At 32.8% G+C, this 15162-nt stretch overlaps 2 protein-coding genes across 3 annotated transcripts; both read right to left on the minus strand.

Moving 5' to 3' along the window:
* Positions 1-446: 446 nt before the first annotated feature.
* Positions 447-5443, minus strand: LOC101255723 (microtubule-associated protein 70-2-like). Of its 2 annotated transcripts, XR_739901.4 has the most exons (12): positions 4910-5443; positions 4728-4813; positions 3770-3835; positions 3519-3689; positions 3260-3430; positions 2983-3138; positions 2738-2884; positions 2553-2624; positions 1940-2470; positions 1672-1859; positions 867-1224; positions 447-611 (listed from the first exon to the last, which is right to left on the minus strand). XR_739901.4 is itself a non-coding variant. In XM_004228687.4 (11 exons), exons 1-11 carry the CDS (start codon positions 5148-5150, stop codon positions 1185-1187), a joined length of 1869 nt encoding a protein of 622 aa, XP_004228735.1. In that variant the 5' UTR covers positions 5151-5443; the 3' UTR covers positions 653-1184. The 2 variants fall into 2 exon arrangements, 1 of the variants encoding a protein (XP_004228735.1); XM_004228687.4 differs by lacking the exon at positions 447-611 and having other exon boundaries at positions 653-1224.
* A 3990-nt stretch (positions 5444-9433) lies between these two features.
* On the minus strand, positions 9434-14127 carry LOC101256026 (ankyrin repeat-containing protein At2g01680). Its single transcript, XM_004228688.4, has 3 exons — positions 13545-14127; positions 12371-12780; positions 9434-10784 (listed from the first exon to the last, which is right to left on the minus strand). The coding sequence occupies exons 1-3, from the start codon at positions 13831-13833 to the stop codon at positions 9912-9914; spliced, it is 1572 nt and encodes a 523-aa protein (XP_004228736.1). The 5' UTR covers positions 13834-14127; the 3' UTR covers positions 9434-9911.
* Between the last annotated feature and the right edge of the window lie 1035 nt (positions 14128-15162).

Consider the following 15162-nt stretch of genomic DNA (forward strand, 5'->3'; position numbering starts at 1 on the left):
CGACTCCATATTCTAAAAGACTTGAACCTGAGACCTCTTATTAAGAAAAAAGGAATATTTATCGCTCTACCGCAAGATCATGGATAAGCTTAGTTGCTAAAAAGTAAAAGTTAAAAAGACTAATTCCTGCAATTTTATGAAATGTTATTTTTTTTAAAGCAAATCTTAAATTGGACTCAAGGAATTGGAAGCACATGAAATATACTGACACAAAGTGATTTCAGCATCATTACTACATGGGTTTATTTGCCTTGTCTTTGACCAAGTAACCATAACCATGTGCTTCCTCTGACAAAGATTATGCTCTACACAACTAACTCCATAACCCTTTAGGAGTGACGTTAAAGAAAACTAGGTCCCCCCCCCCCCCAAACTTAACTTTCGAAAAGAATCACGAAGTCTCACGTTCAAATCATACCACAACAAGATGGTAAGTCAGAAGAACATAGCAAATCGGTCTTGTTCATTGCCATAGAATTAATCAAGGTGCACGCACACAAACAGACGTTAACAAAAAATAAAAGACAATTGATTCACTTACAGGAGCTGGCTGGCCCCTATGCACATTCATGCCAAGAATTGGAGTCATTAGGATATCAAAAACTCAGGCACTACAAGGAAGGAAGGAGGAGGTAGATAAGTACTAAATCAGTTTTAAAGATTCAAATAAAATAATTATATAACACAAATATCATGGATAGTAAAGATCAGAAGGGGCAAAAAAATTTATCATCCTTTTCTGATTACAAGAATATAGACAAACACGAATCAATAACATATCATAACAATTAAGCTGCAGATTACAAATATAGACTGCAAACAAGTTGAGAAAAAGAGTATAGAGCAAAGTAAATGCCAAGAGCTACCTATACAACCACACCACCACTGCTACTCAAGCTGTTCGGCGAAAAAGTTAGCTCAACTTTGATAACTTGAGTACCTTTCCAAGCTGATATCTAAGCAGAAGGGGATCATAGTCAAAGTCAGAAGCACACCACATTTCATCTACCGGCCTTTTCCAGTGTTTGGATAGACTTCGATCATATAGTCATTGGCATGCTTTGTTACAATTTTACAATAAACCATTAGTGGAAAATAGTAGAGTTGTCAAGTAGACTAGGAATACAGCAAGTCTATGCAGAATATCTTCTCAGAGCTGTAGTAGTTGGAGTTTCCTCTTATTGTTATTGAATGTTGCGTGTTAACCCACTTCGAGCTACATTTCTGCAGATAATACAATGTGATTTGAAGTAAGAAAAAGCAGTTGATGGAACAAAGAAATCAAGCACCACACAATTAAACTGATGCAAATTTTTGGTAATGGTGTCAAATTGGAATGTCGGGTTAAGTTTGGACGAGTTAAAATAGAAAGTCAATGAACGGATTATTAACCAAGTCACCCCAATTTGATTGGACCAAAAAAAAAAAAGGATTGGATTTAGATAGGTTCAATAACAGTCATGCAAGCAACCCCCAAAATTATATTTCCAATTGTTTGTTTTCCTAAGTAGTAGCTATACAATTGAATTGTTAAAAATGATCAATTGTGAAAAAAAGCAAAATTGTGTCCTACAATTGAAACCTTTCTAACAGATTCATTTGGGAGATGGCAAGCATAAACTGTGGTGTTTACTAACATAGAATTGTGTTAAATGAAAACTAAAGGCATACCTTCCTGGAGGCAGCTGAGAACTGCTCACTGGACCCTTTGAATTTGCAAATCTTTTGGCTCTATTCTCTTGGTCTTTCTCAACCCGCATGGCAGACACCTCCTTCTCCATGGCAGCAACCTCCCTTCTCATTTTTTTAGCCTCAACCTCCATGGCTTTTGTTAAAGTCTCCACTTTCTTAGCTAACATCTGAATAACAAAGACAACAGTCAATCATAGCAGAAATGTCATTAGTGATAGTCATGGTATAGCTGAGCAATCAATCTAACCTCAATGGCGTCATCCTTGTCTTTAAGACTCTGATCCTTCTCATGACCTGCTTTCCTCAAAGCAACTACTTCCTTTTGCAGCAAATCATATAATATTCCAGGTATAGTGTCTTCTGTTTCTGTCACTTGTGTGTCATTGCTTTTTTCAACTTGACTTGCTTTCCAGGAACTATTCTCAGTCTCATTGTCTTTGGTTCCATCACACGACTTGCTGCTGTTGAAATTTGGACCTGTGCCATTCAGAAGGTTTTTTCCCCTGTCCAATGACCTTGAGCCACCATCAAATGACTTTGATGTCCCTTTAGCATTCTTCAGCACTGTGCTGGACCCAGAAGATCTAAGCTGAAATGATGGTGATCTCTTTGGTAAAAAGCCATTATAAGTTAATTTGGAGATGTTCTCAGCGCCTCCCAGTGATTGCCGGCGTGAAGGACCATTGCTTGAACTTCTACCATCTGGTGTACTGCGAGTAGCTGAGCTGGATGATCTTAATGTTTCTTCAAGGACCTTAAGCCTCAGTTGATATCTCTCCTGAGGTAAATGAAGGACTTCAAGTTATAACCAAATTGGGACAGTCACATAAACACACCCATTTATTGGACTGAATTATTACCTTTAACATGGCTTCTGATTTAGCAGCTCGTTCAGTGACTGTGAGCTTGTCACGCAACGTTTGCATCTCACCCTGTAGCATAAGATTTTGGAACACGCTCATTAAATTACATAAACAGAACGCAGTAAGTTCTATCAAGACAACAGAGTATACTATCTCATAGTGATCAAATGATATCATTGTACCTGCAAAAACCTCCTTTCTTCAAGCCATTGTTTCACAGGCATTACTTTATCATTGGCATCTTTCCACTCATTAGCAACCACAGTTGCTACCCTATTAGCTGTTACCTTGGCACGTGCCAGCTCTCGATCAAGTGTTTTTCTTTCTTCCTGGAAAATAGATAAATATAAACATTCCAGCACTTAATTTTGTCCTTATACTAACTGTTTAAGAGTATAATTCAGAAAAGCTAGCTAGGATAGATTACATTCATCTCTTGAACTTTCCGTTGATAATCCCGGACAGCATTAGCAGCTGCACCACCAGCAAGAACAGCCTCCTCAAGCTCACGTACTGTTTGGGTAAGCTTTTCAACCTCTGCAACCTTTTGGCGATGCATTCTGTCCAATATTTTATTTTCTTCCTGATGTATGTTTGTAATAGAAACAAGATTAGTTAAAAGGAATATTGATCATTTAAAACTAAAAGGAGAGAATGATGCAATGTTCAGATCACCAGAAACGCTAGCCCTGTGATCAACATACCTGGCATATTTCTATCTGTTTCATCAACTCTTGGTTCTTGTTCTGAAGGTCATCCACCATAGAAGCTTTTGCTAATGCTGACTGCACAGTTCTCTCAGCTTCAAGTAAAGCTGCCTCTTTCGACTTTGTAAGACGATCCAGTGCTTTATTATCATCTTGCAGCTTTGCAATCTGCACAGAAGGAAGGTGAAAGAATAAGGAAATCTATGAAACTGAGTTTTTACCTTACCACAGCCAGTTTTCAAATACATGCACACACCTCCTGACGTGCAAGTTTGAGTTCGGCCTCCAAAGGTGCAAGGATGGCTTCAATAGGCGGCATATCATCATCTTTTTGGGCAGCATGGACCCTTCTAAGAGTGGCTTCTGCTGCAAATTGAGCTGCCATTGATGCTTTCTTCTCATCATTAATTTTCTTAATTTCAAGATTCTGCCAAGCAAGAAAATTATTAACAGTTATAGAAAGCTTTAAAAAGAAAAAAAATTGACGATAAGAGTTTTCAGTAGTACCTTGCTTTCTAAAAGAGATTCTGTCAACTTAAGCTTCTCGTCGACCCTTGACAACTCATCCGTGAGCTAAAATTAGGCCAAAATAGAAATCTACATCAGTTTTTCCTCTTCCACACTGATAAATAGCTTTACAATCATCACTAGTAGTATTCATCAATCAAAATGCATGATTTGGTTCAAAAAGGCAAGACTTAAACTAAAATTTTGTTGCCTAAAGCACAGCATAAATCCAGTGATAATCTAGACCTACCAATTACCTAATAAGAGTAGACCACAATTTCCAACTGCGAAAGCCAAACCTTATTCAACTCTTATGATTTGTAAAATAAAGTCGCAACATTTTCTTTTGGAAATATACTGCCCTCCCCATATAAAAATGGATTGCGGAACATTCCAGATATTCACATATATAGCAAACAGAAAATCCTCAAAATAATGAGTCCACATAACTCTCAAACCAGAAGAATTTAACATTAGTCAATTAAATAACTGCAAATCACATTTGTAAAAGATTTTGTTCAAATTAATTTTGGAATACAACTAGTACACCAATGGAGTCCATTTCTAGAATTGGATAATTTCAACTATATTCATTAAGAAAGATACTCAAAAGAGTAAAAACAATTCAATTTCCCACTCCTTCCTTTTAATATCTCTCACAAAACCCAAGGCTATGACATAGTGGTCAATGACATGGGCTGAGAACCATGAGGTTTCAGGTTCAAATCACAAATCACAAATCCCAACAGAGACAAAAAGAACACCAAGCCATTTCTTTCATTGATGGGAGGTGAGAGGTATCCTATGTAATTAGTCGAGCTGCGCAAAAACTAGCACAAACACCACAATTATCAAAAAAAAATTATCTTTTTACACATTCTATGCTCGCATTGTGGTATAAAAGCAACATTCAACAGTAACAAGAGCATAAAAAAGTAAATAGTGAAAACAGCAGAACCTCTTCAACAGCCTTTTCTCGTAATCTCTCTGATAACTTCAGTGCCTTGATCTCCGCTTGAGCTTCAGTCAATTCCCGGTCCTTATCTACAAAAAAAGCATACTACATCAATCCGAAAGCAAACAAAAAAACGACATCGTTTTAACACCAAATCAGCATTGGATCCAGCTACTATGACTAACCTCTGACTTCATTCTCAAGTCGATTGAGCTCCAATTTCACCGGATCCGAACCATGAAGAAGGTTAAAGAACTCATCCGCATCAAGGCTTGGCCTCATCACCGCCGTCTTCCTCCGTGAACTCTTCCCTTCCTTAAACGACGCCGACACTGTCAACGGCGTCGTCTCACGCACATTGCCTCCTCCACCGACGCCGTTTTCTCCGGAACTGAACTCCGATAACTCGCCGGAAAACTCCGACATCTCCGTTCAACTTTTTTACACCTTTCTTCTCTCACATCCAATACACCAAAAATTACTTCCACAGAGATTTATACCTACAAAAAAAAAACTCTCTATATATACATAATTGTATACTTTTAGAGAGAGAAAGTGTGTGGAATGTTTAAGTTCAAAATGATAGTAGTAGTGTGTTTCTCTCACTAAAATACAGTGATTTGGGGAGTTTGTTTTTCTCTCTCTAAAAAATCTGATTAAGAGAGAGAGAGTGTGTGAGTGAGTTGTGTGTTAGCTGTGTTGATCTGAGATTTGAGTACACAAAAATAATATTCATATATTTGGACTAGAGCGACTTTGAAATGCTATTTTCTTAACTTAATTTGACTATATTACCCCTTCATTTTTCGAAGATAATTTTCTAAGTCTTTTACAAAAAAAAAATATTTTTTTTTATATAGGCATAAATATAAATATATCATTTAATTTGATTTTATTTCACATTTATGTCCTTTTTAATATTTTTTGCACTTAAACTTATATAAAATTGAACAAATAAACGTCTGTATCGTGTCCTATGTGACATCTTACGTGATAACGTATGTCCTACATGATATTCTACGTTTATTATGTCACGTAGAACTCATATGTTTATTTGTTTAACTTTATACAAGTTTATGGTCAAGTTAAAGAACACATTTATATACTTTAATGTTTGTCATCAATACAAGATATCTACGACCTCTCTTCTATAAAATTATCTTAGTGTTTAGTATAAATATTAAGATTTGATTAAATTTGAATGTGTGTTAAAAAATCCTTATATTAAAATTAAATCGCATTTAAATAAAGACGACATTATATATAGGATTAAAAACTCTCCTAGTAAATTTATATATTTTTGAAAATAAAAATCTTTTATGTAAAAGGCTATAAATTTAAAAACAATATTTATAGATGACCTATAAAATCAATATTTGACAGATCTTTTGAAATTTGACTATGGTGACCTTTGTATTACTTCATTAAATTTGAACTTAGGCTTTTGTTTTTCTAACATTTTGCACCAATAATGAAGTGGTCTTTTTTTTTTCTCTTCGATAAGAATTTATATTAAAATTTAACTAAATTTAAATTTGTATGTCATAAAATACTTTTTAGTAAAGATAATTTTATATTCATCAAAATTTCTAATTAAGACTTACTATTTTATTAGAGTTCTTCTGGTACAACACATAATAGTAATAATATTAATATTTGGCAAATATGTTTTAAATGCTTGTTTTGGACTTGATTTGACGGTAGTGCCCTTCTGTTTGACTCCAATAAATTTGAACATTTTTAGTTTTCTATTTCTAAATTTGCAATAAGGATAAAGTTTGTCTCATTTATATGTATTTATAGTCAACATCAAAAGTAACAAAATTCCTCCTAAAATAATTTTACAAAATAAATAAACCTTTAATATTATAAATAATAGGAGCAAAAATTGACTATGGATATAATTTTTATCGAATTCAAATTAATCAAACAACCAAATTTTAAAGAATATTCAAAAATAGAATACGAATAAATCCACTTCAATTTTAAAATCTAGTCTTCTAATTAGCTAAGAAATCAAATTATATTGTATGGATATGTTTGTTACAAAAGAAAATAATATTTTTTTACTTTTTTTTTAAAAAAAATGTGTATGATAGGATGGAAATTGATTATTGTTTTTTTACTTAAAACCAAATGTAATCAATGAATCAAATTAAAAAACTTTTTTTTTTGCAATTTAATTTAATTCAATTTATCTTTATCAGATTATAAGGATTGTGTTAAATAAAAGGGGACACCTTTTTCATTTTTATTTGTCTCAATTTTATGTTATTTTTTTAAAAAAAACACATACCAATAAAGATATCAATATTTTGTCTAGCATGCTTTCAGTCTCAATTTTCAAGACCAAAATATAATTATTTGCTAATTTGTTGTGTTGTCACTTTCCTAATTATTAGCTTCCCCATACATAAAATGAAAGGGCAAAAAGTCCTTAAGCCCTCAACTCAACTAATCCACTAATTATGTCAAAATATTATAAATAATACTCCCTCCGTCTTAAAATATTTCTCGTCTTTACTAAAAAATTTAATCGTTTCATAAGCGTAATATTTCCACAATTTTATCCTTCAAAATGTTTTTTTTTGTATATGTGCGTTTTAAGGTAGGAATAAGATCTGTATAGACTCTACCCTTCTGCCTCTAGACTTTATATGTAAAATTACATTGAATATGTTATTGTTGTACCTTCAATAGTAAATTATTCTTAAAGACTACAAACATCTCAATTATGATATAAAAACAATAACAAATAGCTAAATGCATTTTTTAATTGATATTTTCTTTTGAAACGTATCGATAAAAAACACGATAAATATTTTGAGACGTGAGGGTGTAGTAATAAATTAGAAGTTAAAAATCAATAGAATATTAGTATAGAATCCTAGGAACTACCTAACCAAATTCTCTTTTTAATCTTTTCCTTGTCATGATAGTTACTTAAGATAGATTAAGATTAAATTAACTTAATAATTTTGATTGATATGTATGCATATATTATATATATTAAAAAAAAGATGGACCAGATGATGTGTCAATTTCCTTCAAGTTAAAAGCCTAAAGATAAGGGGAAACTAATAATTATGAGTTTGAGTACTTTAAAAGTAGAATTAGCAATATTAGTGTGAGATTTAGACCTAATTATTGTTGTTTAGGGCTAAGTATGGGATGGTTAACACCTTTATCTTTTAATACATATGTATCGACGATACATCGGAATGAATAAGATTCCTTCCTCGTCATTACGTAGAAAACTTTAGGTTTGGATCCTAGGAATGAAAACAAGTTAATTTTTTAATCGTTTATTAATTAAATATAATTATAATATAACCACTACTTAAGACAAAACGTTATACAATATACAATATTAGAGTAATTCAAAACTTTGATAACTCAAACTTTAATATAATATGCGTTGTAAAAAATTTACTAGAGACTCTATGTTCGAGTTTATGGAATTCATTCACGATAAAATAAAGACATTCTTCTTGCAAGAATTATTGCATTGGAATACCGGCTTCATAATCTAACTGTGAAATTTTGCTAGAGTTTCAAACTCGATGATCAATTTATGAATTTTAATTTTTTTCTTAACCAGTTAAACTTCAAGAGCGATTCATTTGTTCAAAATTTTTATAAATAAAAGTTAATGCTTTTCAAATAAAAGATACAATTTTTTTTTTAAAAAAATGAACATGTATTTCTCTTCTTTTAATTATAGGTCTTAAATTCAAATTTTAATTATAGAAAAAAATTAGGTTAAATAGTACTTCCTCTTAAACAGACTTTATTATACATTTTAATGTTGCAATAAAGTGATAGCCATGCTAGTAAATTACTAGAAGTAATCAACATTTTCTAAAATTACGTAGACAAAAGTATAATTAAGCCTTTATTACTGTATTGAAGACTCTGTCGAGCTCTTATTTTTTTTTCATAAATTATTTATTGTATTTTTAAAAATAATTATAACGATCAAAACTCCTACTAATTTAGAAAATGCATAAAAGAAAAACACAACATATAATTTATATCGAATAAAGTATTAGAGTATTACGATAAATATTGTTAGAAAAGGCTGCACAAGTGGTAAACACTAAATAATCTTCACCTTTCTACGTCATCCAACTTTTTGTATGCACAATCAGACACTTAAACTTGTATAAAATTGAACAAGTAATCACACACGTCCTTCACAACATAATACACGTAGCACACCATCAGGATACAAAATTATTACGTAGGACGAATGTATCTATTTGTTCAATTTTAAGTGTTTACTTATGCAAACTCAAAATTGAAAGACATAAACATCAACGAAAGCAAGTTAAATGACATATTAACGTATTACACCTGCTCAAATTATACAAAATGTTTCTCATAAATGTGATAGTTTGTCAAAAAAAAGTACTACAAGAAAATTGGTTAAGAGCTTTTTATTTTTATTTTTTTGGAAAAAATTTAATTGAGAAGGACTAATAGACTTTAAAGTCAGATATAAATAGGGATAAATATTTGAACCTTTTATTTGTCAAAACTTGCCACTTACCAATCTTTGTTTTGGTAAATCGACTTGCGTGCAACTCAATTATTCCTTTAAGTACCTGCTGCCTCTCATCTCATCGTATGCGGCTTATCTAACTGAAGTACCAAAGACGAACGAGGCTCCCACGCTCGGGGCAACATAAACATAATGAAAGTACATATTCAGAAGGCTTTTTATGTAGATTTCTATTGCAATGTTCCATCCAACAACTTACAAGCTTTTTATAGGGATTTCATAGTCCCTAACACTATTATGTACAAACTACAAACCTCAGATTATGATTATACATCGAAGGGGTACACCGTACACGCCAGAAAAAGTGTTCAGTAACAAACTACTTGTGTAAAATGGACATCTTGAAGGACTGAAGCAACACGAAACCTATACAACTAACTAGCAGAGCTCTCGATTTTGCTAATTCATCATAACTCATACTATGAGCAAAAAAGTAAAGGGAAATTTTCGTGCATGGTGTTGAAAACGAGTACCTGATGTCTGTGTAGGTATCATGACTCAACATCACTTTCACTTTCTCAGTGACATGCACAGGGTTCAACAGCGTTTGACTATACTTTCAGTCTTCTCGTGTTTTAGTCATCCATATCAGAGTTAGATCGAACATTTGCATAACGTCAGTCTCACAAAGCATAAATTCTGTCATCAGAGTTGTAGTCATCCATATCAGAGATATTTGCAGAGTGAGACCATGAGAAAGATTTGCTCCCACTTGCTCTTCTGATACGCCTTTGAGAATCGCTACCACAAATGCCAAAATGCTGTCGGAAGACAAAGTAGCACAAGCTAACGAGAGTTCCAATGAGAATTGGTGCACCAAGCACAGTAATAGTGATTGCCATCCACGAACTTTTCCTCCCTACAACAACAAAACCAACAGCTAGGAATGCTCCACAGGTACTAACGCAGGCTGCCCACATCAACTTGTTCACGACTGAGACGATTTGTTTCTGAGCTCTAGTATCCCAGGCAACCAGAGTAATCTGAACAACAACAACAGCGAGAGATATAAAGAGAGAAGTTGCATTCAGGAGGCAGAACACACGGAATGCAACAGTATCAGCAATTCTGGCCTTTCCTGCTTCAGGTCCAGTCTCCACATATTGGCCTGGCAAGCTGAATATAGCCAGAAAAGCAATAGACGCAAACAAAACAGCAACCACGGTCACAGAGTTAATCGTATTCTGAACAGCTTCCCTATGAATCTTCCTAAGTTCTTTGGCAATACCAGAAACACGCCTTCGGGTCTTTTCATTTTGTATAAGCTGGGATTGCACCTCATGCTTAATGTCACTTACGGTCCTCTTAAGTTCTGATGCTTCATCAAATTGACCCACAAATCTGGCATGTTTTGCACCAGCCTCAGTCAGACCTTCCTTAATTAACAACGCTGAGTCTCCATATTGCAGTTTGTCTGCCAAGTCCATTGCAGTTTCCTTTTGATTATTAATTGCATTGACATCAAGGGATGTGTAACTGAGGAGAAGGCTTACAATCTGAAACAAAGACACATCATGACGATATGAAAAACAAAAACCAACATAGCCTATGGTAGGAGAACACAGAGATGGTCATATCACAATCATATAAAGATGATTTGCTTCATTATGCCAGTTATTGGGATGTTAAAATTCTTTTGGCATAAAATAATCTTCTTGTCGCTATTTTGTGCAAACTCAAGTTTTAACATGAGAAATGGAGAGAGAATTAAAATCAGAGGAATTTTCGTTCAAGTTGCAAAAGATGATGAGCAATTTGGGATATTTCCAATACATGAAAAGGTTAAAAAAAAGGGCATTACCATTTGCTCCGACACATGTTTAGCACCAAAAGATGTGGTACTGACTGTTGAAGCGGATCATATAATTAGAATACTTAAAGTGTCTATCTATTGAGAAGGCTAGAGCAAACCCAATTGCAGAATGTGAAAATCAAAGAAAACTTTGCGGATTTAAGAATAATTCAAATCATCCTTATTCTAAAGGTACGTTATTTAATAATCATTTTGTTGTTGTTCACTTTGTACCTTACGCTACATAAATCACTAGGATGTTTCGACTTTTTAGTTCCTTTTCAACTTTGTAACTTCATGATACACTTAGATAATTAAACAATATTACAAGATTCTTATCATGAGTTTTTATTCATCCCTCATATTGTTAGCATTCATTTTTCACTAATGTGAAAAACTTGCACTTCCTATCAAGGGTCCCAAAAGAGATCAAAAATTTCGGGGAAGCCGTAACTGTCTTCTGATTATGTTTCAAACTATGTTACCTAGACTCAACTATGAATACATACTGGATATGGGTGATTATGGCGGCTTCAATATGCTGATCTCTCAGCGAAGTCGAAGGCTTTTTTCTGTAAAGATTAGGATTGGTCATTGCACAAGTGCAGCGACCTCATTTTTTAGAGAAGTCAGGCAGTTCAAGGAGCTCCTTGTAACATAGCTTGGCGAGCACCTTTTAAGTTTACAGTCAAATATTATAACGAACAGTAGTTTTCTGGTAAGGTTCAACTCTAGAAAACTTTGTTTACTTGATGTGGCAACAAAACATGAAAAAAAAAATATAATTACTTGGACTCCCAAATTCCATAACATGGATATTTGGATACTCCATAGTTTGGGAAAGTTTTATGGTTCTAAATTCTAATATTTATCTATTGTAAGTCTTATTTCCACATGCTTTGTGTGTGTAACAATATATGAAGGTCTTAGTTGCCTTTCACTAAAACATGTTACTCTTATTTTATTTGTTCTTTTTCGCTTTTCGTCCTTCTTTTATAACTACAACCACTCCCAATACTAACAGTCATCCTCCCCGGTTAAAATCTAACCCTGTTTTGTCCAAGACCTGCAGCAGGTAATATTTTTCTTTGTTTAAGTTCTACATCATTATCCTGGAAACCTGTATTGCATAAACCTCTTTTTGGAACGAAGAAAATGCATTGTTCAAGAACTTGAGTGCCAAAGAAATATAAATCTTTGACTTCATGATCTAGAAAAACTAGCAGATCTTCGATTATTAAGAATAGCAAGTATGATGCTATAACCTTTGGAAAATAAATAGAAAGATACCTGTGGGCGACATTTCCGTGTGGCTATATGCAAAGCTGTGTTTCCCTTCTTGTCACGCTCATTCAATATTGAGCTGTCAGTATCCAACATTTCCTCCACTACAAAGGTATCCTGACCCTTAACAGCCATATGAAGTGCGGTTTGGCCCTTTTTATCTTTGATAGATATTATATCTGGATCTCTCTCTATAAGTGCTTTCACAATATGCAGTAGGCCATACCTAGCAGTTGTGTGCAGGGCAGTTTTTCCATTCTTCCTAACAATTCGTATGGAGCTCACATCTGCATCTAAAATAGCATTCACCACATCCAAATGTCCCTTGACGGCAGCTGAATAAAGAGGGCTTGTGTTTGAGGAGTTGCATACTTTACAAAGTCCAGGCCACATGGCCAAGAGTTCCCTCACAATACCTGTAAATGACAGCATATGTGTTATACGGTCAAACATCCTCCAAAATATACAAACATTTGACAAGTAAGGTATACTCAAGACACGGCAGTTAAGGCCAGGGCAAACGAATTTACAATCGAGCATGTCATCTATTTCTTCACCAGCTCTCACTAAATTTCTTGAGTAAGGAACAACAATAGAAATATAAGTCCTATTATCGACTACTACAATAACATAGGCCCAAGTTGTTTGAGATTGAGGATTAGTTGATCAATTGATCAGTAATAGAAACACAAACGTCACCACTATCTTTAAAAGAACAAAGATTCTGTTAAGTTGACCTTATCATAATGAAACATTATAGATACCCTATTTGAGCATTGCACAGTTAATCAACAAAGCCAAGAATCGTGATCAAACACCCGTAATCCCACCCACCCTCCACCCAAGGGCGGAGCTAGACTAAAGCTTAAAAGTTGCTTCAAGCCACTATTTTTAGTTGAAACTCTACATTTGTTTTAACAAACTCATTCAATATGTACAAATTACTAAACTTAGAACAACGACAACAATATCATACTCAGTGTAATCCTGTGGTCTCGGGATAGATTGTACACAGACCTTTAACTAACATCCTAATATCCGAAACCTATAAGCTTCAAATCCCGGCTTCACCGCCCCCAAAAAACAGATCACAGAACACTAGTACATCAAATCACGTGACAAATCAAGAACATAATTCACAAAAACATACCAAAAACAAAAAAGAGCAAAGAAAATATACCCAAGTGTCCACTTTTTGCAGCAACATGAAAAGCATCGAAATCAGCTTTAGACCTAATCATAGCAGTTTCCAAATTACAAAACCCAAGCAAATAACTCACAATCTCCTCATAATTATTTGAAACAGCAATATACAAAGCAGTTTCCCCTGCATCATTCTGTAAAGCCAACAAAGAAAATAGATCCAACCCATCATTCTTTATAATGATTTTGAGAGACTCAAGGTCTCCAGATCCAACTGCTGAGAAAAATGATTGATGGGTTATCAACCTCAATGACTTTGAGTCCATGTACACTAAAAAAATTCAATCTTTAACTTTTTTATTTCAATTTTTTTTAAGAAATTCTTATCTGGGGTTCCTCAATCTTGAACAAAAATTGAAACTTTGTGGATTGATGAGTTTTTTGTGTGTGCAAACTAAAGTATTTGAGTATGAAATTGATGTTTAGTAGTTCATCAATGGTGGAAAAAGAAAGAAAACAGTTGAAAATGGAAAATAAAAAAACAAATAATTGCGGGTATTTTAATTCAACGCTATAATGACTTTTAAGGGTAGTTTTTTTTTTTAATAAAGTCGTTTGTTAATCGTATATTAGTTAGAGATATTTTTTAATTATATGTTTTTGAATCGATAATTATTTTTTGATTAATTTGTCTTTATTTGTTTTTAAGACCAACAAGGAAGTGTATTAAAATTTTTGTATCTTATTTATTGATAATCTCTTTCGATTTGATCTTTAAATAATACTAAATATATTTTTGTGGATAAATATTTTCTAAACTTGATTAATTTTGATTTGTTTCAAATCGATATTAATAATTTTATTGATTCTACTTTGAGTATGTGTAATGTGAGATATTTTAGAAAATACATATTCTCAATAGTATAACGTTCATTTTATTATATAATTAAAACTTATTTTTTTAAATGTGTTTGATATTTGAATTAGAGTCTGGTTAGCTTTAGATAGCATATTGTAGAGTCTATTGTTAGGGGCAATACTTTCTATATATATATATATATATATATATATATATATTAAAGACGTTTAATTAAGAGTATAAGAATTTAAATCGTATCACCTTGATTCAGTTGATTTTTAATTATTTTCTATAGATTCACTATGATATGATACAACTTTTTATTTTTACTTTCTTTATTTGATTCTTTAGACTAATTTACTTTTAGCCTTTTAGGAGTTGCATAATGTGTTTTATAGGTTGTCAATGTGTATTAATGTAGTGTATCGAATCTTAATATCAATAAAAAGTGATAATAGGTGACATGATTTCTGAATTATTACATAAAATATTATCAAAAAGAGTGAATAGATTAGCTTTGAAACAATAAAAATATTAACTTTTAAAGTAAAATAAATAATTTCTTATTTTTATCTTAAAAGAGAATTATTGAGGAAAAAAAGTGATCAAACATGTTTAAACTTGTTTTCGAAGTATAAAAAGATTCATTTATTTTTGCATAGTTTTTTTTGAAAAGCCTTATAGTTTTTGAATAAATATTTTGATTTCAATAACTAATAAAATGACTTATTTAAAGTAATTTATAACTAACTTGAATATTTTTTTAAAAATAATTACAGAAAAAACAAACAAAATG

Source organism: Solanum lycopersicum, chromosome 1 (genome assembly GCF_036512215.1).
Source record: "Solanum lycopersicum chromosome 1, SLM_r2.1".
Lineage (NCBI taxonomy): Eukaryota > Viridiplantae > Streptophyta > Magnoliopsida > Solanales > Solanaceae > Solanum > Solanum lycopersicum.